The 26,472-nt window shown below is 38.3% G+C and overlaps 1 protein-coding gene across 8 annotated transcripts in view; it reads right to left on the reverse strand.

The window, feature by feature from the left end:
- The window catches only part of PLD1 (phospholipase D1), a 212,236-nt gene that overhangs the window by 37,057 nt on the left and 148,707 nt on the right, over nt 1–26,472 (reverse strand). For all 8 annotated transcript variants that reach the window (XM_057545299.1, XM_057545298.1, XM_057545297.1 and 5 more), the window contains 3 exons: nt 18,356–18,466; nt 15,860–15,948; nt 1,753–1,866 (listed from right to left, as the gene is read on the reverse strand). In XM_057545299.1, the coding sequence (XP_057401282.1) occupies nt 1,753–1,866; nt 15,860–15,948; nt 18,356–18,466 (314 nt within the window). The remainder of the gene's footprint in view (nt 1–1,752; nt 1,867–15,859; nt 15,949–18,355; nt 18,467–26,472) is intronic.

The following is a 26,472-nucleotide window of genomic DNA, read 5'->3' on the forward strand; positions in this document are numbered from 1 at the left end:
TTAAAAGTACAGTTATGCCTGGGAAATGCTGATATTATTAAAGATGATGCCAGAAAATAGAGATGTTTTTGCATAATAAAAGGTTATAGTTTTGGTTGCTGAACAAAAGCGAAGCGTGTTATTTCATTCAGTTGGCTCAAACCCAAGAAAATAGTTACAGAAAATAATGACAATCGACAATATTCCAAAAATAATGTTAGCATGGCAAACGAAGTGCATAAAATTCAATTAAACATTATGTCAGTGCCTTAAATACTTGAAAAGCTTTGTTTGCCATGTTATAAATCAGATAATATTAGAAATGGGCAAATCTTCAATCCAAGTGTATAGACCAAAGCACAGTTAAAGTTTTCTCATACTGTAATGAGGCAAAATTACCCCAGATGAAACAAAACGCCTTACTTGAAACCCTGGCAGACAGAAAGATACAAGCTTAAAAAGTCGGAAAGAAGCAAGAGGATTAAAAAAAAAAGATTTCCACCACAGTGGTGCGCTCAAACTGTGCCTGGAGGACCTTAGATCTTGAGGAGGTGCCTCTAGGGAGGGGAACTCAAGCAAGAGGGCATCTAAGCCCCCAGCCCCAATTTGACCAAGGCCCTGAACCCTTATCTGCTTTACACACTGTGGGTTTGGGGCAAGACTTCATTTGTCCCTCCCCCACAAAAGAATTTGCTTAGAAAGGTGGGAAACTACAGGTGGTTCTGAAGAACAGGGGATATTAAAAGAAAATATCCAGGCACTAGTCCTTGCTTTGACTTATTAAGTGTGATCCTGAGTAGGACTCTTTTGTGCTTCAGGTCACAGAGCTTATAATTGGGACGTGGATTCATGCCAGGCCTGTCCATTTACCTCTTCTCAGCTAAGTGACCCAAAAAGAACGTCAGGGGGGCCTTTCCATCACTTTCTACAGCACCTCTCTACACCCGCCCACCAGCTAGCACTTCTCAACCCCCCTCATAATCTTCCACTGGCCAAGTCTGAAGTCTCATGTGACTTTTTGAGTGAATATGGAAACTCTGCTTTTTAGAATATTCAGAACAGGACTTACCACGTTCCCTAAAATTTTAACAAAGTGATGGTAGGGAAAACAATTAAAATTCCAGGAGACAGGAAAGAACCTTCATGCTTCACTTACTGGCAGAGACTATTATTACCAACCTTGTTGAAGGACTGCTGCCTAGAAAAATCATAAACCAATATGTGCAAATCATACCATTTTAAGCATTTAATTTTTTTCTTTCATCTACTTACTGCAAAGAATATGGAAAGCTCAATAACTATTTGGTGGCTTAAAGATAATTTTAAAATTATCTTTAAAAATTAATTATGTATAAAGGACTTCATAACTGTATCTATATAAAGTCTTTGTCTCCATTTATAATATATTAATATATATTAAAGAACAAAAATATTAGTCTTTTTTATATTCATATATATTGTGTGTATATATACATCTCATAAATGGAGACAAGCACTCTATATATGTGATAGGCAATGAGTATAAAAGAGACACTAATATTTTAGTTCTTTTATACGTGCCATGTGTCCTAGGCCTACCATTTATGATTTTAGGCTCTATTTGAATTTTATCAACTAGTAAACAGGCCAAGAGTCAAAAGTAAAATAAAGCAAAGTGTCCCATCTGTTCAATGCTCCACTGAATAGATGTGGAGAAACACTTCCATTGCTTTCGCCAGCTTACATGCATAACTGATTGAAAGCTGTAAACAGAGGATTTTAGAACTTTGGCACCTGTAGTTGAAGTGCATTATTGCCTGTAGAGCATTTCCTCCACCGGTTGAAATGTCTCCTTCAAAACCTGGCAGAAGTGGTATCACAACATAAACCCGGTATCTCTGGCTTTCCCTGCAAAAGTCAGATGGAAAGAGTTGCACAAAAAAAAAAAAAAAAAGACACAGTAACAGTTAAAAATGACAGTCAAGCAGTTCACATGGTTTTGGAGACCGAGTGAATGGCTTCCTACAATACATTCTATCACGTTCCAGGCTTTGGCAGGGAAGGGGATGCTGTTGGATTAAAGGCCAGAAACTGTTATCCAGGGTAACCGTTCATAACAACCTGAAAAATAAGCTGAACTTGGCAGTAAAGTGGGAATTGTTCCCACTATCTCTCTACAGCACAATCCTTCCTAGGACAAAATTCACTGTAAAAAAGCCTTGCTTGGATCCCATGGGAGGTGGAGGGGTTATAATAAAGTTTTGAAAAAGACGTTATCCTAACCGTTTTATGTATAACAAGTTATAGCCACAGTACCGAGCTCAGAGTCCAGCAAATAGTAGGCATTCAGTTAGTAATTACTGAGTAAATGAGCTCCCACAGCCTAAATCTCAGGGGCAAAAAAAGATATTGGACCCAGTATATTTTCCAATGCAGAAATCAGCATTGTTTAGAAACTCCGATTCATCTCTGGAAACTCTGCTTCAGATGCAAAATGTTACCCTGGGCCTGTCAAGAATTTTGAATGACTGATGTTGAGTTTTAAATCTCCTGTAGACATAACACAGTATTTCTTGGTCTGCTGTCCCAACTGATTAACAACAGCTTTTGAAAGAAAAGAAACAGAAGCAGAAAATGTGGCTCCTAATTTTGATCTGCATTCAGAAAGTCAGAAATTTGGAGAATTATGTTCAAATAGGTGTCGCCTCTTTGGAGGCTAGACTGTTAATATCCTTCTCTCTAGAAAACACACAGGAAGAAGAGAAAGTCCGGAGATGACTGTGGTATCCCTTATGGTCAGAATCTCGCCAGTTTATGTGAGAAGTCTGCATTCACACGAAGATGCTGCTACAGGTTAATTTTCAAATCGGAACCTACTTAAACTTTTCATAATACTTAATTTCTAGGGTGCACTGTCTTCTAAACAGCTACATTTTTCTTTCAGGTGAATATTATTACTACTCTCAGAGGGGTCAGATTTCATTACTGAGGTCTCTGATGCCAACATACCGTACATATCAGGGCACAGGGAAAGTGCAGTTTGAGACAGAAGCCGCGGCCAACAGGACGGAGTCTGGAGGCCTATGAGTTTAACCGCAGTGCTGAGAAATGAGGAATCTGAACCAGGGTGTTGTAATGGCATGGATTAATCGCTAGATGGCAAACACAGTTTGAGTTGGAAAAACCCCATTTTTAAAAAAAAATATAAACGGTTAAAGTTCTCTGTCAAATAAGGGTACGAAGCTCACATTCGTAGTCAGTAAACAGGATAGTGGGAAGAACAGAAAGAATACCTAAGCTATTTCCTCACAGCCAGTATTTAAAAGTCCAAATGAATTTTACAGTTGAAAATTGACACCATCTGGCTTCAACTGCCTTTACAGAATCACCTTCGTCCTGGTCCTCCCAGGCCCACACTCCAGGGACTGGACACCACTGCCCTGTGCTCAGAGGTGCACCCCCAGGTAAGGCAGGTTAGTCAACCTAACTCATCTGCCCCCTGAGCCTGGATGCCCTTCTCTGCCTCGCAGAGAGGAGCTGATAACCGGCTCCTTCCATCAAGCCGTCCTGGATGTACCAGTGAAAATTGGTTTGCTCCTGCCTCTGCACTCCCGCTGCACATGGTTGGGATGCCTACTCAGCATCTTTTTTGCTTTACACAACAGTGACAGGTACCTCTGCTAGGCGATAAGCCCTTTTGAAACACAGGACGTACGTCCACATATCTTTCTGTTTTGGGCGGTGCCCAACAGAGGACCTTTGCACTCAGTATGCACTTGGTACTATTTGCTTTGGGAGGATGGGGTCAGGTTGGAAGAATGTTTGTTTCTGGGAAGCCTCTGGTAGACAAGAGGTTAGACAGGATGTTTTTCTTTAAATTAGATTACATCTTATTTGAATTTTTTTTATTGTGGAAAAATATATGAAACATATAATTTACCATTTTCACCATTTTTAAGTGTACTGTTCAGTGTTAACAATTACCTTCACATGTTGTGAACCATCATGATCTCTATTTCCAAAACTTTTTCATGAGCCCAAACAGAAACTGTGATAATTAAGCAGTAACTTCCCATTTCCCCTCCCTGCAACCTCTGGTAACCTCTAATTTACTTTCGGTCTCTAGGAATTTGCCTGGTCTAGATATTTCAGCTAAGTGGAATCAAACAATATTTGTTCTTTTGTGGCTGACTTATTTCACTCAACATAATATCCTTAAGATTCATCTACGGTGTAGGATGGGTCAGAATTTCCTTCCTTCCTATGGCTGAATAATATTCTGTTATATATATAGACCACATTTGGTTTATCCGGTCATCTGTTGGTGGACACTTGCAATGTTTCCACGTTTAGCTATTGTGAATAATGCTGCAGTGGGCACGGGCATATAGTATCTGAGTCCCTGTTTTCAGTTATTTTGGGTATATATCCAGGAATGGTGTTGCTGGGTCATACAGTTATTCTATGTTTAGCTTTTTGAGGAACCACCAAAAAAAATTACATTTTCAAATGGATAATATATGTTCACAGGACAAACCTTCAGAGGTGGAAGATTATATGATGAAAAAACTTCTTTTTCACTCCTTTGTCCCCAGCCTTTGTTTCCCCTCCCTAAGGGCAACTTGTATTACCTTTCATGTTCTTTCAGAAATAGTCTATGAATTTATAAGCATATATATATGTATTCTCTCCTTCTACACAAATGTTAGAATACTGTAAACACTTTTCTGTTATTTTTTTGTAATTTATCAGTGTATCCTGGAAATTCTTTGATAACTGTACTTAGAGAGATGCCCATTTTTTAATAACAGTGACAGTATTCCAAATCCATGCCATAATATTTTAACCAGTTCTCTATTGCTGGGCATTGAACTGTTTCTAATTTTTTCTACCCCAAAATACCTATTTTGCTATGTGTGCCAACCCACATAAGTCATCTTTCACATTTATTAGAAGCAGTATTGCTGGTCTTGAACACCAAGTGTTTGTAATTCTGTTTGGAAAAGATGGTTTCCTTTTGCCCATGTGTTTTATGAAAGCAAAAATGACTTCAAAATGTAGACACTGGGAAATGTTCTATAAAAATCCTGTATCTTTAGATAAAGCATATTTGCAAATTTAGTTTGTAGAAATCAGAATATTCACATTTTCTTGTTCTTGGTTAGCTCTATATCAAAATCCTTGCTTTTTTATTTTTATTTTTTTAACACAATGCGGTTTTTGAATTTCCTAAATGATGAAAATTTTAAACTGTGTTCAGCAAATTAGCATAGATGACTTAGATTTTCACTGCTATAGAAAAAAAGGGCTCTGGAATTTCAAACCATAAAGTTGTGGCTAAGTTTAAGCCAATGAAGAGAAAATTCTATGTGCTAACCCGTCCAGTCTCCTTCCTTGATCTGGTCCCCAGAAAATAACAGTTCTTGGCCACTGAGGATCCTAACCTCTTCCGAAACACTGCAACCTCACAATGCTGGGGTGGTGCAAATGATAGCAATCAGCATAGGGCAAGAACCTGAGCCCCTAATGTGCAGAATTATTTATGATCTTAAAAGCAAGAGAAGAGCTAGTGGGCACCAGGCCATCATGCAGGCAATTGCTCCATCCACTTTAGTTCAGAACAATTTTATAAAATTGCATGCTCAGGCCTTTTGTTAAAATAAGTTTTTCTTTCAAAACCCACTAACTCTTATAGCGGTGTTATGTATAATAGATAAAAATTGGAAATGTCCAATAATGGGGGGATGATTAACTAAATTATGTTATAGTCACTCAATGGATGTAACTTCTTACAGCCACTAAAATGACCACTATGATGACTTACTAGCAAAGTACTTCTGGTAGTGTGTTAAAATGGCCCTAATGCAAAGTTACAATTACGAGACAATTACAGATGTGGCAGGCTGATACTATGAAATATTAAATAATTTTTCCCCTTAAATGTGTTAACTTCCCCCTCTCTGTGACTGGAGATATGAAGCAGGCATTGCTCCTAGGACGGCGCTCTCACCGAGGAACCAGGGCACAAAGATGTCAGCTTCTTAGATTTGGGGAACTGGGGAGAGATCCTTTGAGCTGAGGCGGGAGTATAAAGAAATAAGAGGAACTTCCCTGGTGGTCCGGTGGTTAAGAATCCGAGCTTCCACTGCAGGGGGTGCGGGTTCGATCCCTGGTCAGGGAACTAAGATCCCACAGGCTGGCAGTGCGCCCAAAAAAATAAATTAAAAAAAGAAAAAAGAAGAAGAAATAAGAGTCAGACTCAGTGCAGGGACCCTCTACTGGCAGCAGTAGAGGAGAAGGGACAGAAAGGCAGGTTTTAAAGGAGAAGGCTGAGGATCCCAGGTTACAGTAAGCAGATGCCAGAACAGGCTTGAGCCAGATGGATACTGAGTGTTAGAAGCCCCTTCCCAAAGATCCAGGGCCCCTTAGCGTCTATACCAAGGACGGGGGAGGGGAGGAAAGGCCAGGGGCACCCTGACGGACTGAATACGGAGCAGAAATAATGAGAAACCACTGAATCTGGCCACATTTATCAGGAAGTGACTAAACTAAATTTCCTTCTATTGTGTGGAAAAGGGACTTGAGACAGAAATCCAAGTGAGTTACAGGAAAAGGAAATAAATTACAACTCAGAAAATATGTCTGTATATTAATATGGACCAAAAAGAAAATAGGAAAACAAAAAGTAAATTGTTTAGGTGATGAGAATGTGGGATCTTTAATATTTTCAATTTTTGTGATTTGCTGAAATGCTGCTTGCCCCTTTAAAAACAAGTCCTAGTTCACCAACATAAATGGGTCTTAGCAGTGGTTTTCCTCTAGCTTCCCACCTTGTTCTCTCCGGAAGAACCCCTCCTCCTTCACCTCCTCCTTCCCCCGCATGGTGGGTAGTCAGCGGAAGAGGGGTCTTCTTCTCAGAGTGGGGTCTCAGGATCTATTAAGAAGGCCCCAAAGGAGCTCATTGTGTTTCTCCAGTGACAAGATGCTTTATTTTTTGAGAATTTGAGATTTATAGATCATGTTTCATTGCCATAAACTTCAGAAGCTGGTATAAATCCTCTCGTTGTAGATTTTGCAGCAGTGAATGCTGTCAGAAGTAAGAAGAATTGTGGTTGGGGATTAGTGGTTTTTTGTTTTTGTTTTTTTTGTGGAGAGAATTTTATTCTATAGTGGTATCAGTTATGGGAGAATTGGATCTGTAGCTTCTCAGTGGTTTGGGACACAGCCCATTTTATTTTGTGTTGGGCAAATCTTTTTAAATGCAGTAAACCTTTCTGGGTTTCAGTTTTCTCATCTGTAAATGAAGGAGTTAGTGAAAATCATTGCTAGTCCCCTAGAAATGCTGGTTCTATTTAGCACTGACTTTGCATATCATATGTGAGATTTTTATAGATTATGACATTACATATTGTGTGTGCACACAAAAACACACACACATAATTTTTTTCGTTGGTTATCTTTTGAAAACGGCAAGCTTTTAAATGTAAGAATGTTCAGGGTTAGCCCAGCATGTGTGACTTAGACTTCACTCTGGACTTGGTAACCTTTGGCAGGCATGTCCCTCAGTGTCCCTTAAATAAGATTCTACAAAACCTCTTATTAAACTGTTCCCACAATGGCCCAGCCGTTTTCATTCTCATTTTTAAAAAAAGAGTCTCTCCTTTCCTTCATGTCTCTGCCAGGGCACATGCTCAGACTCAAAATGATTTCTGGCCTCTGCCCAGTACTAATCTTTGCTCTCTCTATCTGCTGAGATTATCATTTATATAATTTTTGGAATCAAATAAAAGCAATTAAATGATCTAAATCAAAAGTTCTCCTGCCATGATCTGTCATCTCTGCCCTAATGTAACCTCTTCTCCATGAATTTCATAGAGCTTGGAGGTTATCCTACAAAATAAAATGTGAAACCAGCCATTGGCATACTTAATTTTCATATTTTTCTTCTTTTATTATAACTGCAGCTCAAATTTCGTTAAGACAGTGATTCTGAAATATACCCAACATGTCCTTTCAACTTGGTACACAAATTATAGGATGTGGTAATTATAGGATGTAGATTTTTCTTTAAACCTAAGAAATTTTTATCTATCAAGCAATTATTTTTTTTTAACATCTTTATTGGAGCATAATTGCTTTACAATGGTGTGTAGTTTCTGCTTTATAACAAAGTGAATCAGTTATACATATACATATGTTCCCATATCTCTTCCCTCTTGCATCTCCCTCCCTCCCACCCTCCCTATCCCACCCCTCTAGGTGGTCACAAAGCACAGAGCTGATCTCCCTGTGCTATGCGGCTGCTTCCCACTAGCTATCTATTTTACGTTTGGTAGTGTATATATGTCCACGCCACTCTCTCACTTTGTCACAGCATACCCTTCCCCCTCCCTGTGTCCTCAAGTCCATTCTCTAGTACTTCTGTGTCTTTATTCCCATATTACCACTAGGTTCTTCATGACCTTTTTTTTTTTTTTTCCTTAGATTCCATATATGTGTTAGCATACTGTATTTGTTTTTCTCTTTCTGACTTACTTCACTCTGTATGACAGACTCTAACTCCATCCACCTCACTACAAATACCTCCATTTCATTTCTTTTTATGGCTGAGTAATATTCCATTGTATACATGTGCCACATCTTCTTTATCCATTCATCCGATGATGGACACTTAGGTTGCTTCCATGTCCTGGCTATTGTAAATAGAGCTGCAATGAACATTTTGGTACATGACTCTTTTTGAACTATGGTTTTCTCAGGGTATATGCCCAGTAGTGGGATTGCTGGGTCGTATGGTAGTTCTACTTTTAGTTTTTTAAGGAACCTCCCTACTGTTCTCCATAGTGGCTGTATCAATTTACATTCCCACCAACAGTGCAAGAGTGTTCCCTTTTCTCCACACCCTCTCCAGCATTTATTGTTTCTAGATTTTTTGATGATGGCCATTCTGACCGGTGTGAGATGATACCTCATTGTAGTTTTGATTTGCATTTCTCTAATGATTAATGATGTTGAGCATTCTTTCATGTGTCTGTTGGCCATCTGTATATCTTCTTTGGAGAAATGTCTATTTAGGTCTTCTGCCCATTTTTGGATTGGGTTGTTTGTTTTTTTGTTATTGAGCTGCATGAGCTGCTTGTAAATTTTGGAGGTTAATCCTTTGTCAGTTGCTTCATTCAAGCAATTGCTTTAAAAAAAGAAAATGTTCATCTGATTTTTAAAAATTTTTAAATAAAGTACCTCTTCTAGATTTCTTGCAGGCTTAACATTAGAACATTTCTACTTCCCTTGAAATGAGGGAAGCTTTGTAGCTGAGCTACAAAGGTAGCACAAGGTAAAGAGCACAAGTTTAAGTCCTAAAGATGTGGTGTGAGTCCTAGTTCCACTCATTAATAGCTGCATGATGTGGGCAAGTTACCATAATCGCACTTGGCCTCAGCTGCCTCATCTGTAGAATGGAAATCATTATGCATCCACTTCATAAGGCTGATGTGAGAATTAAATGAAGGAATGCATAAAAAGCACCTTGGATGTGGAATGACTCAAAAACGATTTGATAACATTATCAATCAATTAACAACCAGTGATTTCAATTGGAAAGCTTCAAAGAATCATCAACAGTGCCTAAAATTAAAACAAAGCAAAGCAAAACTGAACACACATTATGTTTCAGAATACATTTCATTTTATATTTTGGGGGAAGGTGTAATCCAATCAATAATGGGGAATCTAAAAGTTGATTCCCATGAGCAGTCAGCTATAGCTTTCTGGCAGGACACCTCTAGACAGTGTTTTAATCATGTGCCTCTACTTGTCACAGGATGAAGAAGTGCCAGTGATAGGGAACCAAAGCAAGTTGTCCTTATCCAGCAATAGTCACCTAATAATTTAAAATGAGGCACATTAAACACCTCTTTAATTAAAACATTTGTTTCTAACATAAATATTAATTTCTAAATAGTTGATTTGATATTGTGGTTCTTTGTCCCTGCTAGAATTTACCACGAGCTAGCATATTTCCAGATGATGAATTTCCTGGAAATAACATAATTTCTTACATGAACTGGTGCTTTACGGTTTTCAAATTGCTTTCACATCTATTCATATGAGATAGGTAGGGCAGATATTATTATTCTCTTTGTTGGTGAAAAAACAGAGTACCAGAAAGGCAAAAATGATAGATTCAAAAGGTCACATACCTGTAGACACAGAGTTGGGAAGAACTCAGATCTCCAGACATCTGGTTCACAATTAATTTCAGATTCCCCAGAGGAGGTCCCTCATACCATCACCCATGGGCAAACTGCAAGTACTATCTGGCACTGTTCTACAGTTACAGGAAGCACGAAGAGTTCGAGTGATTTTCAAAATTGTGTATTTTCCAAGGCAGTTTAATTGTGTATTTTCCAGTGCAGTTTAATATTAAAATACAGAAGCATTAAATCAACTGCCTAATTTCATTGCATGTGTCAAACTTGTGGTGATAACAGTGCAAAATGCACTCTCTCCCTCCAAACTTTTTAGCAGGGCAGCAAAATTATGCATGTCAAGTTTCCATAAGCAAAACTGGTTTCACCCTCAGAAACCATACATTCATGGCACACAGTGTTTTAAAATGTTTTCTACTTGGACCATCTGGTTACGCTCTACGTTTTGGCTTATTCAAACATGGTATAAGCCAGTCAATTCTACACTGTGGATTATGATTTCTTCTCCCTGATCTCTAGTCCTATTTGAGTTGTCAAAGACAGGCTTCCAGTGGGTTGGGAGCTGGTCTCAACTCGAAGACAGTTTTACTTTTTTAGAGCAGACCTTTTGTTTTCTGCAGAGATTCCCACAGTTATTTTTAGTTCAGCTTGGGGTGAACAGTATTCTGAGGCTCTAGGTCATGAATCAGATCATGGAGGCTCGGCCTGTTTCTGTAAAGAACTATGGATGCTGGAGAGGGTGTGGAGAAAAGGGAAGCCTCCTACACTGCTGGTGGGAATGTAAATTGGTGCAGCCACTATGGAGAACAGTATGGAGGTTCCTTAAAAAACTAAAAATAGAGCTACCATATGATCCAGCAATCCCACTCCTGGGCATATACCCTCAGAAAACCATAATTCAAAAAGATACACGTACCCCAATGTTCACTGCAGCACTATTTACAATAGCCAGGACATGGAAGCAACCTAAATGTCCACTGATGGAAGAATGGATAAAGAAGATGTGGTACATATATACAATGGAATATTACTCAGCCATAAAAAAGAATGAAATAATGCCATCTGCAGCGACATGGATGGACCTAGAGATTGTCTACTGAGTAACGTTAAGTCACAGACAATATCTTATGATATCGCTTATATGTGGAATCTAAAAAAATGGTACAAAAGAACCTATTTACAAAATAGAAATAGAGTCACAGATGTAGAAAACAAACTTATGATTACCAAGGGGCAAAGTGGGGGAAAGCTAAATTGGGAAACTGGGATTGACATATACACACTACTATATACAAAATAGATAACTAATAAGAACCTACTGTATAGCACAGGGAACTCTACTCAATACTCTGTAATGACCTATATGGGAAAAGAATCTAAAAAAGAGTGTATATATGTATATGTGTAACTGACTCACTTTGCTGTACAGCAGAAACTAACACAACATTGTAAATCAATTATACTCCAATAAAAATTAATTAAAAAAAAAAGAATTACAGCTGCTGAGAAAGAATGAGGAGAAAGTGAGGGAAGCAGAGAACTCACTTTAGGGAACTGGTGTGGGACCGGATTCCAGCACTGGCGGAAAAGTAAAGGCTCAGCCCAGTTGAGAGAAGTTGGCAATTTAAAGACGCCAATCTCTCTAGGGTGGGAGGGTCCTGGGAGAGAGTCTGTGTTCCTTGGTCAGGTTGGCTGTATGCTGACTGTCATTTCCCTCCATCTGCTTTGTGCTCTATTCTATTCTTTTTCCAACAACCAAAGTTATACTTGTTGCTAGGCACGTGACTCTGGCAGGGAAGTTCTGAGTTTCAGAAGAGTGGAGAGCAGAAGAGTGGAAGGAAGAGAGAGGGGTAAGCTTGGGGATGGCACATGACGGCCCTCAGTGAGAAGGAGGGGAGCCTCTGTAGGCAGCCTGCAAGATGAGCTTTCTAATTCTACCTTCACCTTTGTCCTAAGAATACAAGCTCACAGATTTGAAATGATTCAATGAAAATATATTTTACAGTTTGGAATTAACACAGGAGATAAATGATAATGTGGAAATACAGAGAAGGGGGAAAATGTAAAATAGGTTTCCAGGATATGTGTGTGTATCCACTAAGTTTGAATGTGTGATATACATACCACTTTAAAATGTGACTGTCAAAGCAAGTGAGATTATTGAGAGATCAGAGCTAAATGACACACGGTTAATTTGAAATGTGACGAACTCATTTCCCAGTTTCTACAAAGTGAGCTTGAAATTGCCACCCTTTAAGGTGCTCTGTGAACTTCTAAGCATGAGATAAAATCTGCAACAAATGCTACCTTACCATGCTCTCTTACCGTGGATCCCAGGGTCACTGGGAAATGTTCAATCAGAAAATATCTTAACATTCCTTCCAGCCTTAAAGTGCTATGATTTTAGAAGAAGTCCAGATATTAAAAGACAAATTAATATGCTAAAGAAAAATATTCTTTCAGGCTCCTGAACACTTAAAAACAAATCTTACAGATATTTATTAAACCATGTACTAATAAGTGAATAACTGGGGTGAGTGAAGTTAGGATTCATCCTACTCTCCTAATTAGCTGTCAAAGTTCCAAAATTCACGATTCACTGCTCAGCCCAATGAGCTCATTTGTCAGTTTAATGTATTTTTGTGACATTTCAATTTCATGAAAAAATTATTCTTCTTTTTTGTCAAATGTGCTTTATAAAGGGGACACTCCTGCATCAACAAAATGCAAGAGTTGTCAGAAATATAATGCAATTTTGTAAATGAGACATAAATTGACCCAGAAAATTGGGAGACTGGAGACTGGAAAGGATGCAAGAAATCTCTGTGTGTACATATGTGTTTAACTGGAAACAAGACTGTTTTTAAGCCATCTCAGAAACAGTCCTTGGTGACTTTAATAAAAGCATATGAGAAGGCAAAGAATAAAGGTCACTTGTAAAAACACAGACCATCATTCATATTTATGGCCATATACGCTGTTCTAGATGAGTACTATATAGTCCTGGCTGTGCCTGTGGAATATTATAAAATACAGGTACTTGGGCCCTCCTCCAGAAAATTCTGATCCAGCAAGCCTGGAGTTGAGTCCAGCCCTCTGTGTTTTTGTAAAGTGGTGATTTTGATGCGTGGGAAGGGGTGAGAAACACTGGACACCCCGCAGGATGAGTGAGTATTGTGCCTTGCTGCCCAAAGGCCCTCACTGTGGGATCAAGACAGCCATTCCTCCAGCTGCTGAGAGAGCTGGCCGCTGGCTACTCACTCACAGTGAAGCCTTTCTCCAGGAACTGCCCTCCAGAGGCCAAAGGGGCCTGCCTCACCCAAGGCCATGCCCATTTCCTGAAGTCAGCCTACATCCAAAGACCAGTCAATGGGAGGAGGAGATTACAAAGGCCCAACCTACTTGCTTCAATCTGGGGCAACCCTGAAGTGGCCTCTAATCCTAACTGTCAATGCATTGGAGTTACATGGTGTGGGAGGCACTGGGTCCGAAGTCCAAAGACTTGGCTTCAAAGCTGTTTTTGCCTTTTGCTGTTAGTGGCCCAGACAAGTCACACCAACTCTTTCATCTCAGTTTAACTTTAAAAATGGGGACAAAAAAAAAAAAGATGCATATTGTAATCCCCAGACCAACCACTAAAAAGTGCAGAGGTATCTTGCTTAAATGCTAATAAAGGAATTAAGCAGAAAAAAAATAAAAATAAAAATGTACAGCAACAACAATAATAATAACAACAAAACTATATGATCTACTTTCAAGGGTAGTTGTGAAAATTCAGTAAGAGTCTGTGGATATAAACTGTGAATCATATAAAATGCTGGTAGTTGTTGTTATAAAATGTTCTTAGTCTAAAAGTCCCCACATATTTTGTGGAAAAAAGATATTAAAGTACCACAGGACACTGGAAGTCAAAAAATGTTTTAAGCCCCAAATGCATATGTACTTAGCATTCTCCACTGCATATGTTCAATGAATTAAGATAATAAAATGTAATAAGTTTGTTTGTTTATTTTGCTGTTTTTACACAGAGCTAAAATCAGCCATAAAAAGAAATAGTCCCAGGTGTCAAGACAATTCAGTAGGGAAAGAATAGACTTTTCAACAAATGGTGCTGGAACAACTGTATATCCACATGCAAAAGAATGAAGTTGGACCTCTACTTCACACCATATACAAAAAGTAACTCAAAATGAATCAAGACCTAAATGTAAGAGCTAAAACTGTAACATTCTTAGAAGAGAACAGGCATAAATCTTCATGATTTTGGATTAGGCAGTGGTTTCTCAGCTATGAAACCAAAGCACAGCAATAAAGGGGAAAAAAAAGATAAATGGAACTTCATCAGAATTTAAAACTTCTGTGTTTCAAAGGACACTACCAAGAAAGTAAAAAAGAAAACAGACTGAATGGGAGCAAATATTTGCAAATCATAAATCTGATATAAGACTTGTATCCAGAATACCTAAAGAACTCTTACAACTCAGTAATAAAAAGACAACCTAATTAAACAATGGACAAGGATAATACATGAATGGCCAATAAACAAAAAAATTCTCAACATTATTAGTCATTAGGGAAATTCAAATCAAAACCACATGAGATACCATTTCACACCTACTAGGATCGCTATAATCAAAAAGAGAGATAATAATAAGTATTAGTGATGATACAGAGAAATTGGAACCCTCATACACTATGGGAATGTACAATGGTGTTGCCACTTTTGAAAACATTCTGACAGTTTCTCAAAATGTTAAACATAGTTACCATATGATCCACTAATTCCATCCCTAGAGTAATGAAAACATGTCTCACATAAAAACTAGTACAGAATGTTTATAGCATCTTTATTCATAAGAGCCAAAAAGTAGAAACAACCCAAATATATACCAACTGATGAATGGATAAATCCATTTATATGAAGTATATCCAGATAATGAAATATTACCTGACCATAAAAATAAATGAAATACTGGTACATTCAATAACATTAAGCTAAGTGAAAGAAGCAAGTCACAAAAGATCACATATTGTATGATTTCATTTATATGAAATGACCAGACCAGGCAAATCTACAGAGAAAGAAAGTAGATTAGTGGTTGCCAGGGGCTAAGAAAAGGGGGAATGGGTAGTGACTGCTAATAAGTATGCAGTTCCTTTCTGGGGTGATGAAAACGTTCTAAAATTGATTCAGCGATGGTTGCACACAACTCTGTGAATATACTACAAATGACTAAATTGTCCACTTTGGGTGGATTGTATGGTATGTGAATTATATCTTAATAAAAGTGTTATTAAAGAAAATAATCCCTGAAAAAATACGACAGAGGGTAACAAGAATTTAAATATAACCCATGGAAAAACGTTATGACTATTTTGCTTTGAGTTTTAAGTGAACACAGCTCACTGTCTGCCTTTAAATAAATCAAATCACAAATCTAATGCGTGGGAAAGAGACTGGCCAGGAAAAAATGACTGTGCTCTGGGAGCATTCAGAGCCCCTCAAAAATGGACTCAAAAATTCTCAGCAGCTGACTCAGATTTAAGGAATCAATAACCTACTGGTAGTTGAACCAAAGTCATGCCTGTTAGAAAAAGATAGTATTTTAAAAATGGGCTTTCAAAAGTCATTTTAGCGGTAAATGCAAGAACATCTGCAGTAACAGCTCCTACCAAAATGCCAAGAACCTTACCTGTGAGCTTTCAGTATCCTCTGAGCAATGGCATCGCCAACCTTGTTGAACACAACTTTGTCATCAGCGCAGCTTATGAAAAACTGGTTCTACGCAAAACAAATGAGATTTATAATAAGTTTTTCTTATCTTAGTAGCATGCATATAAGGAAAATGTGGTATATAACAAAAAACTACATTGATATTTTTTTAAAAAATGTTTCACCTAGCAGACATGTTCTGATTCCTAAAATCACCTCGGGAAAGTAAATGACACTGGGAATAAAAGAAGTCTCATGTCACTCTGGGTCTCATGCATTTCTAAGCAATATCACCTATATCGTCTTAGTAAAGTGGAAGGCTAAACTATTATTTCATCATGCAAATTCCTTGTAGGTTACATTCTTAGAATGGCAGGAACATTCTGAACTTAATAGAGAAATCAGGTTTTTCAGATTCACACATTGTATAAATGCTTCTGATTAAAAATTCCATATTGGCAAACATTCTATCTCACAGTAAGTTTATTTTTGAACAGGGTAGGTGGCAGAATCCTGGTCTAATTTTCTCCACTATTTCCTAGTATCTGCCTTGATCTTATCTCATTTGTTTAGGTCTCTTATTATTCCTGAACTTCTATTTTAAGTAGTTACAAATCTCTTTTGTAAGTATGTTGCATTATATAAATAAACCAATAAGATGGAAAGAGAAATATTTTTATTTTTTTTTCTTTAAGTACTTCTGCTTATAGGTTCATGCAACATTCTTTAAAACTCTTACTAAAAAACCAGGGTACAACATTATTATTATAATGGTATGAAAGATTTAGCTGCTACATTACGGATTGTTGAAAATTAGGTACAAATATTATGAATATCACACGCTCTGTTTACTATACAAATAGTTATAACACACCTGTAATTTATAAGTATAATCATCACAGAGTAATCTTTGCTAGTCATCTTAGGTAAAGTGATATATAGGCAATGACTCGAAATAGGATTATCATCCTTTTGCCACATTATCATTTTTACTATTGTCCACGCTTTTAAACTTAAGTGCATAAAGCTGTAAACAGCTTCCAGAAGACAAACTTAGAGGAAGACAAAAACTCATTTGAGAATATATTTCCCTTTAGGGCATCAAACAATCAAAATCTCAGTGGCAACCAAACCATGTTTGTTCTGAATTCATATCACAGAGAAGCTTAGCATTCCTCAGCAGCTGTAACACAGACTCACATCCTTCACTTCTCCTTTTTTGGAGAGAGCAGGGTGAATGCCAACTGCTTACCTCAGCTACAGGCGTTTCAACCAAGTTTATGTCCACAGCCATGTGTATCAATATGGCATTCCTGACCTCATTTAGTACTGTGGTAGCGTTACAAAGAAAGGCTGATTTAATACTACTAAAAAGAGACAAAGCAAAAGGATGCTGGGTAATGGATGAACCAGCCAATTACATCTTACATTATTATGGTATAATTGTTGAAATTAATAACACTAATAGTATTAGTTTTATTAAACTCTAGACTTCATTCAGAATTCACTAATTTTTCCACTAATGTCCTTTTTCTGTTGCATGATTCCCATCCAGGATACCACATTGCATTAAGCCTGCTAATAGTTTTAATCAGCCTTCTCTTTCTCCAGGCCTGTAAAATAAATTAAGCTCCAATTCTTTCCCACTTGCCTTTAATTAATTGTCACTTCATGGAAGAGGATAGGGCCAGGACTCAAGGGGAAGGAAAGTAGGGCTAGAACGGTTTTCCCCAGTGACCCCATCTCTCTCCATATATATTTTTAAATTCAGTGAGAAAGAAAATACTAAAATAAAGAAGAGAGATGTGCTCTGAGTTATCTTTCCATTGTCATGGCTTTTTATTTTTTAAGGATTTTCCAAGTGCTCTGAACTAGCTTCAGATCTACTTTGAAGCACAATTAAGCTTCCCAAACTAAATCCAGTACCCGCAGGTTTTCTCCTAGTCTCTACAGACAAACTCTGAGAACTGAAAAAGCTTTATAATGAATGGTAGTTGACCCAGAATTGAAGAAGGTGGTACTTGCCCTTGCTATTCTTACATCTCCCTTTTCCATGTTCCTTTTCCTGCCCTCTCCCCACTCCAACATCCCCAAACCACAGGCATCCAGTGGTCTCTATGTTAACAGCTTACCCCTGTGTGTGCTCTCCTGAAGCAGCACATGCCTCACATTTACACCCTCCAACTCAAGCCAAATCAAAACTTACGTCTCCATGTTGGGATATTTCTGGCTAATAATATTACGAATTGATACATTTTAATAATAAGGATTTGGGAGATTCCTGTTAGAGTCCCGAGTTAATGAAAATGCAAAGTGAATGTCAGGTATGCTGGGGGAATCAAAATTCAGGTGACCTCTTCACATCTCAACATACACTTATTAATGTAGCAGGTCCTGAGTTCGGGGACCCTGCAGTCTCTGTGTGATATTTACAGGAAGGCAGGTTGTCATACCACTTTACACGAGCAAGACTTACTTCTATATAGATATAGTGCTTGCTGTTCTCTATCACATAGATGTAAGCAGCGTGGATGGACTCTTCATGGTACTTTATACCAGCAGACCAATCAGCAGCAGAACGGAGCAACTATAAGGCAGCAAGCAGAAATGAGCAAACATAAGACAATGGAGATGACACCAGAGGTATTAATAAATGAAGCCCATCTTTTTCTTCCAAACAACTAATTGATTACAGTGGCTTGTGTATCATGTGTGGGCCAAGGCAGAGTAGGTAGGTAGGGAACTGGTCCTTAAACATCATCCATAATGAAGGGGCCCAGCTGGAAATCCTGAATATATGTTCTTCCACCCAGGATTATTTTCATTCAAGATTGGAAACCAGGAGATGTGGTTTCTACAAAGAGCATTTCAGAAGGACCTCTTTTGGTGGCTGTGAGTAGAGTGACCATTTGTACTCTTTTTCTGTTATAGCCCCACAATCACACCAGAATGCCTCATGTATTAATAACACCACTTTTACTCTCAGAAGTGTCCTGGTTTGAATCATATGATACAGTCACCCTAGCTCTGACTTGATAATGTGATTACTCTTTTTCCCTCAAATAGATACTGTTCAGAATAATACATTCTAAGACAAATAGATTTATTTAGACATTTAATCTTGATTCTGGCTTTAATTAGCTGTCTGATCCTTGGTGTGTCACTTCAACTCTCAACTTTCTCATTCATACCACCTCCCTCTATTCAGACACTCACCTGCTTCCTCCTGGATTACAACAAGAGCATCCAGCTCAGACACCTGAATATATGTTAAATACACAGATGCACAGTGGGACTGCCTAGGTTCAAAGCTTAGCTCAACCACCTAGTGGCTTTGATCTTGGTCAAGTTTCTCAACCTCTTTGTGCCTCAGATTTCTGTTCTATAAAACTGAGTATCCACTTTATAGGGTTGTAGAGAGGATTAAATGAATTACTGTGCAGTGAGCCGAAGGAGACCAAGCACCTAGTAAGTGGTACATAAGTGTTTGCTGTTATTAATGAGAACTTAGAGGATGTATTTGAGCTGTGGTGGATCATGCCCGAGACACTTCAGAGCAGACTGTAGTCTGGCCAGGCTACAGTCGGGCCACATGGAAGGCCTTTTCAACACTAAGAATCCATTGGTTGTAATTTTTTTTCAGCACTCTAACTAGGGTTCCAGTATAATGTTAGTCATATAGTAGGTGGTCAATAAATGCTTATTACTGGACTTTCCTTAAGCAATAGAGTTTCATCACAGAAGAATCACTATAAAAATATATTCACTAATCCTGATTTGAAATAAATATTGAAACTGTTCCTCATGAGGTCAACTGAAATTGAAAATAAAAGAATAGCCCATACTTAGAAATTTATAAAGTGATCCAATACATAATCAGTTTTATATCTGTTATATATAAAAGGTCTGGTAAAATTCTTGCTTTAATCAATAACTTTAAAAATTGCACATATAAGGCTACTGAAATTCAAACCTAATACTTGCTAAACCTGATTGTGCCATCCTCAAAATGTTATTTCTTTATTCATTATGAGGTATTTACTACAATATAGTTCCCTCAAAGGATTTTATTTAATTTTATCAGATGAATATGTATAATGAAATTGGAAAATTTAACTGTGAACAAGAATAGTCAAATATCTCACAAGAAAAATTTAGGTAAATATAATGCACCCTTGGAAAATAGCTTGATTCACATAATCTTCAAGGACCTGCATTATTGTTCATCAGCAGAAATAACAAAGGTTGAACAAATAGAGGTTTCCATTCTTTGTCCACTCAAATTTATGTTGAATTTTGTTGCTAAGGAGCATAGCCCTAAAATGCAGGCAACCTTGAGAAGATTCTTTTGCCACCCATCCTGATCTAATTCTATATTGCTCTGGAAACAATGTATAAAACTGCAGAGTATACTGGAATGGTAGGAACTCTTGAGATATGCACTATTGCTCTGCACTTACTAGCTCTTTCACCTTGAACAAGTCATTTTAACATCACGGAGGCTCAGTTTCCTCCTCTGAACACCTGAGACTGCTCTCTCTGTCTCTGTCTCTGTCTCTCACACACACACACCTGCCCACCCACACACTCCCACACAGAGCTGTTGTAAAGAAAAAAAAAATGGCATAACAAACACAAAGCACTATGTTATGCAGCACATAGTAGATATTTGATATATGGTTGATCTACCTCTCTAAAAAGCTATGAGCAAAGTTTATACACCACCCTTGGTGGTAATGTCCTAGTCTTGCCCTCAAATCCCAAAACCTTATACTTTCTTTCCTTTCTCACTCTCAAAATTTGCTGCTTCAAAGACTTAATAAACTCATTTGCATAATACATAAATCAGGAGTGTCGAGCAAGTTTCAACTCGAAGGTCAAGACTAATTGATTCCAAGTCTTCCTGGACACCTATGTTGAAGAGCGGATTCTTGGAACTAGACACACTGGGGAAGAAATCTAAGGTTGAAGGCCAATGGCGGCCATGAAGGGAAAGCATGAAGGTCACATATCTGCCGTCTTTCTTGTGAAGGATAATGGTAAAAGTTTTCCTTTCTAAAGGCAGTTAAATGTTTATAATAAGTACATTTGTAAGCCAAAAGAAGACCATTTTGGGAGAGAGTAAGCAAAGTAGAGGGGAGCCCCCCTGATGCCGATAAAACCATAGAAGGTGGGGGGTTGCCTACATCCTAAGGGGGTTCAGCATTACCTGTCTTATTGTCTGAATCCAAATCTATATCATTTTCTCAAAATGAAAACTCACTTAACTTTAAAAAGTCGTCATTTTTGGTTAAACTTGAACATATCTTTCAAGTAATACAGAAAATACTTGGAATTATTATTCATTTACTATGATTCTGATTACTTAAAATCTGTTTATCACCACAAGATAAATTGAAAATATGAATTTCTCTTTTACCCCGAACCAGGGACCAACTCCACTGCTTAAATGCTTGATGTTCTAGGAAATTTGTAAACAAATCTAGTAAGTCAAAGACATTTTGATTGACTTAATTTTGTTTCAAATTTAAGATTTACTCACTTCTTTTTCTTAACTGACCTGGCTAACTTGTCTTGCATTTCTGTTTCAAACCAATGCAACTGAGACAAGCCTCAAACTCCTCCTTACACACACAGAAATGTGGCTTATCTTACTGCCCCAAGTAGATTGAGAATCAAATCTAACCCACACTTTTCAAACCTCAAGTTTGAATACACAATTTTAAAGTATATTTATGCCCTTTATAAAGGGCATATTTTGATTTAATGTTTTAGCCTCAAGATTGTAACTAAAACCAGTCATTTTCCTTTGTACTGTGTCCTATTTTTTGACTTCTTAAAAGATAACCTTCTCTTTATCCACAAGCTCTAATCCCCTTACATACAGTGGGCCCAAGCCAAATATGTGGCTTAAAATACAGAAATCTCTTCTTGAAGGAAAACTTTCAAAACTTTCTTAGTATTTGTCCCAAGTTCCTGTTCTCTTACTGCAATGCTTTTTATTCCCTATAAATTCAGTACATATCTTAATTCCTTTTTGTTTCTCTGAGCTCCCAAGTCGATCATGGAACAAAAGTACTATTTTTTTTTTTTTTGTCTCTCATGCAGAAGTTGACCTCCATGTTGCAGCTCACAGGTGGCATGGGTTGGGGAGAGAAAAGAAGTGCTCAAATGATTGGGCCTCATTCTTCCTGTCTGTACTGAGGAGCACTGCAGGCAAGGAACAGCAGAAATGGACTTTGTTCAAGAACCTGCCTCAGACTACCAAGCTCTTCCTTCTATTTTTTTTTTTTTTTGGCTGTGCCACATGGCTTGTGGGATCTTAGTTCCCCTGACCAGGGATCGAACACAGGCCCCCTGCCGTGGAAGTGCGGAGTCTTAACCACTGGACCACCAGGGAATTCCAAGCTCTTCCTTCTAAGAACCATTTTCCTACAGTTGACTGTCATCCATTCACAGCACAGTGTGTCATTATTCGAATAGGATGATCCTTTGGCCTGAGCAATAGGGAAAAGTTAAACTTGAGGCTGAAGGAAAGGAAGAGAATGTGCTTTTTGAAGAATAAGACTTAAGGGGAGAGACGTTCTAGGAAAAAATGTAGAGTTGAGGGCTCTTTGGAGCCAGAAAGCAAAAGGAGAGTTGGGGCTGGATTGGGCTGGATTTGGGTCTGTGGCAACAGAGGATAATATCAAAAGGCAAGCATGACATGCAGCTTTGCCTTACTGGGGCCCTTGGTGGTTACAACCATCCTGGGACTTACTGGAAACAGTATCTCTGCTGAGCAGTTATGACCTCAGCCTCTGGAAGCAGACTGCTTAGAATCCAGTCTCATCCCGTCCAATACTCACTGTGTAATAATAACCTCTCAAAGTCTTAGTTTCCTCATCTGTAGAATAAGAGGTCAAAGAAGACCATAATTTATAGACTGGTGAATATTAAATGAGATACTCCATAAAAAACTTAGTGCAATGCTGGGCACTGAGTGAACATTCTCTGTTCACGTGGCTTCAGCCAGTCAAGACCCACAGCAAGATGCACGGAAGTCTTACTGCAGGAAGACCTGGTCCGTAAACAGAAAGCAGCTTCTATGTTAAGGAACTTCCTTAGAAATAAATCAAGTGGCTTTCTTTCACCCTTCCCTACCTACTTTGTTCTATCACTATACAAAACACTTTGCTGTCCTTTGAAATCTACATTGATTCCTACATTGACATCCTTTGGAGTGTCTTTTGGACATTTTCCCCAAGTGTAGGAACAAATTTTTCCAATAGTATAATCTGAATGTCATTTACATTTGCCTTTATATAGTTTTTCTTTTCTTTTAATAGACAAAGAGATTGAAGACATGACTCCAGTGGAATATTTCCTTCAGTTTGGTAGAACTTCTTGGCAATGACTGTCTAAGAAATGACTTTTCTACTATAAGCTGCCCAATTTAATAAAAAGGATTGTTCCACGTATTGATTCCGTGTTAATGCTAATTTGGCATCAAGCACTTTCTTTTACCTTAATAGACATGTCAGATGTCCTCTGTCTTGGTCATTTATCCTAAGTGGCAACGATAGCATTCAGGAACATAGTTTGTTCTTTTTAGGGAGAAAACAAGTTCTTTTATAAACTCTGTGCCTAAGCAGTTTCAGAATCATCTTTCTTCCAACCCCCTCCCCACGTCTGTCTCCTGCTATGCCTTCTCTGAGTGTTCTTGGCAGGCTTCTGAGAATACCCAGCACTGAGGGGAAACACCCAAGATTATTTTAAAGTGTCAGTGGAAGTTGCTGAACTCAGCTCTCAGGTCTGGATGACTTTTTTAGAAGCAGAAATTCATGTTGGTGAGGGCAGGTCTCCATTCTGGCTGCTGTAGCTCTAGTCTCCTTGGCCGGCCCTGTCGGCCATAGCTTCTGCAACAGCTATGCACGTAGCTGGTGTGGAATCACCACTAGTACATGCCTAAGGGTGATCGGGCCCAGTGCTTTTGTATTAAAAAAATTAAATAACTGGGTTCCCTTCTGCAGATGAAAGAAAAACATGAATTTTTTTTCTTTAAATCTTTTTTTTTTTTTTTTTTTTGGCTGCATTGGGTCTTCATTGCTGCACGCGGGCTTTCTCTAGTTGCGGCGAGTGGGGGCTACTCTTTGTTGCGGTGCGCAGGGTTCTCATTGCGGTGGCTTCTCTTGTTGTGGAGCATGGGCTCTAGGCGCATGGGTTTCAGTAGTTGTGGCTCACAGGCTCAGTAGTTGTGGCTTGCAGGCTCTAGAGAGCAGGCTCAGTAGTTGTGGTGCACAGGCCTAGTTGCTCCGCAGCATGTGGGATCTTCCCGGACCAGGGCTCGAACCCGTGTCCCCTGCATTGGCAGGCAGATTCTTAACCACTGTGCCACCAGGGAAGCCCAAGAACAACATGAATTTTATCTATTATTTACTTTATTGTGTCCAATGCTCTTTCTCTCTCCATTTCAATATATATGGTATAAATAGTATAAAGATTTTTGTATCCAGAACTAGCCTGTGACCCATCCAGAGAAATGTCAGCTTCTTTGTTGCAAACTTTTGAAAACACTAGGGAATGCCTGAAGGTTGTAGCTAATATTGATAGAATTCAAACTAGTATCCTCTTCCAGGTGATTGGCATGGATTAATTTATTTAACTATCACCACAACCCTATGAGACAGGTACTATTGTGTTTCCTGTTTTAAAGATGAAGGAAACGCATTCAGAGAGGTGAGATAATTTTCCCAAGGTTATACAGCTCGTATGTAGTGAGACAGGAATTTGAATACAGTCCGACCCTTCCCCTGGCTACATTACATCACCCCTTTCCAGTTAATTAAGCTTGTGGTCTCTAAGTTATGTTATGAACAATAAACTATGTTAAAAACTATGTTTAAATCAATGTTAAAAAGAATAAGAAGACTTTTATTAAGTTTTATTAAATTTCTCAACCAAGAGTATTTAACAGTCATTTGGCTATTGCCACACGGTAACTGAGAGAGTGAAAGACTTGAAAATACAAAAATAAACTTTTTAAAACTTAAGTAGCCTCCTACACAGCCAGGTCCCTATCTCCCTGATGTCTTCTGGATTCTCTGGAAAACCAGGGATTGGACTAGATTATTGCTTTTACCCGCTAAGCACTATACATTTATAACTTGACAACAACAATGCCTAGAACAAGGTGAAAAATGTTTAGAGCCAGTAAGTAATGTGAAGTGAAACAATACTGTGGTCAGAATTTTACAGAAAAGGAGAAATGGAGCAGGGTAATTTCTTTCCTTTTCTTCAGTGTCTGGTCATCTCAGATTTTCCTGTCTTCAAAAAGATGCACTGCCTGGTGGTGCCCACTGTTTTCACAACTGGAGTTATTTTGGCAGTTCTGCAAAACATCTACTGGCAACCAATAGATGTTTTGTGAGGTCTAAAACTTTTTCAACTATGGGGGAGTCTTCTTTAAGAAAAAGAATACTAATTTATAAATAAAAAATTAGTGTATTCTAGAATTACTATAGCAGTCTCTTTACTTGTCTCCTTGTGTTCATTCCCTTTCTAGTCTTATAAGTTTTTCACATGTATAAACTTTAGGTCCCAAAGTGTGTTTGTTTGGAAAAACAGAAATAGGTGACAAATTGAGAGATCCTACATCAATTAAGCTTGGGAAATGCTCATAGAATATTCAGTCTTAGTAATTTCATTATGCACATAGACATAACGAAGGCACTAAGAAGTCCTATATTTTAAAAATCTGCGGGCTTCCCTGGTGGTGCAGCGGTTGAGAATTTGCCTGCCAGTGCAGGGGACGCAGGTTCGAGCCCTGGTCTGGGAGGATCCCACATGCCGCGGAGCAACTGGGCCCGTGAGCCACATCTACTAAGCCTGCATGTCTGGAGCTTGTGCTCCGCAACGGGAGAGGCCGCAACAGTGAGAGGCCCACGCACCGCGATGAGGAGTGGCCCCCGCTTGCCACAACTAGAGAAAGCCCTCGTACAGAAACGAAGACCCAACACAGCCAAAAAAATTAAATATAAATAAAAAAAATAAAAATTAAACTCTCCTGTATAAAAAAAAAATCTGCAAAAACTTATCTGTCCATGGAAACCTTTTTTTGTGGAATAGCTATTAGCATTTCACAGGCAAAACCCAATCAGAGAAACTCTGATCTAGATTAATCTTCATAAAACATTCACGTATCATGCTTCCTCTCAGATGACAAAAAAAATTCCTAAGTTCACTAATGCCTCCAGGATCAGGTCAAAATGAACCAGGCCAGCACTTCAGGGCATCCCCAATCTGGCCTTATGCTGTCTGAACCTCATCTACTACCTCTTCAAGAGCAAATGGTTTGCTGCATAAGTTGATCACTGAGTCAATTTTAATGCCATCTCAAATATTAAATTAAATTCTCTTATTTTCTTAATATCAAGGCTCCTATTTTATCTTACAGCACAGGTAATTTTTCCCTCTAAGTAGAATAAAATTAAACAGGTTCATAAAATATTCATTAACTTACATATGAATGCATATCTATCTGTGCCTCTAAGTTTACACTAGTTATCTCCTTTAGCCTGGGATGACGAAGTATTTGCTGTAGGTAATTCTCTT

The sequence above is a fragment of the Balaenoptera acutorostrata genome, chromosome 4 (assembly GCF_949987535.1).
Source record: "Balaenoptera acutorostrata chromosome 4, mBalAcu1.1, whole genome shotgun sequence".
NCBI lineage: Eukaryota > Metazoa > Chordata > Mammalia > Artiodactyla > Balaenopteridae > Balaenoptera > Balaenoptera acutorostrata.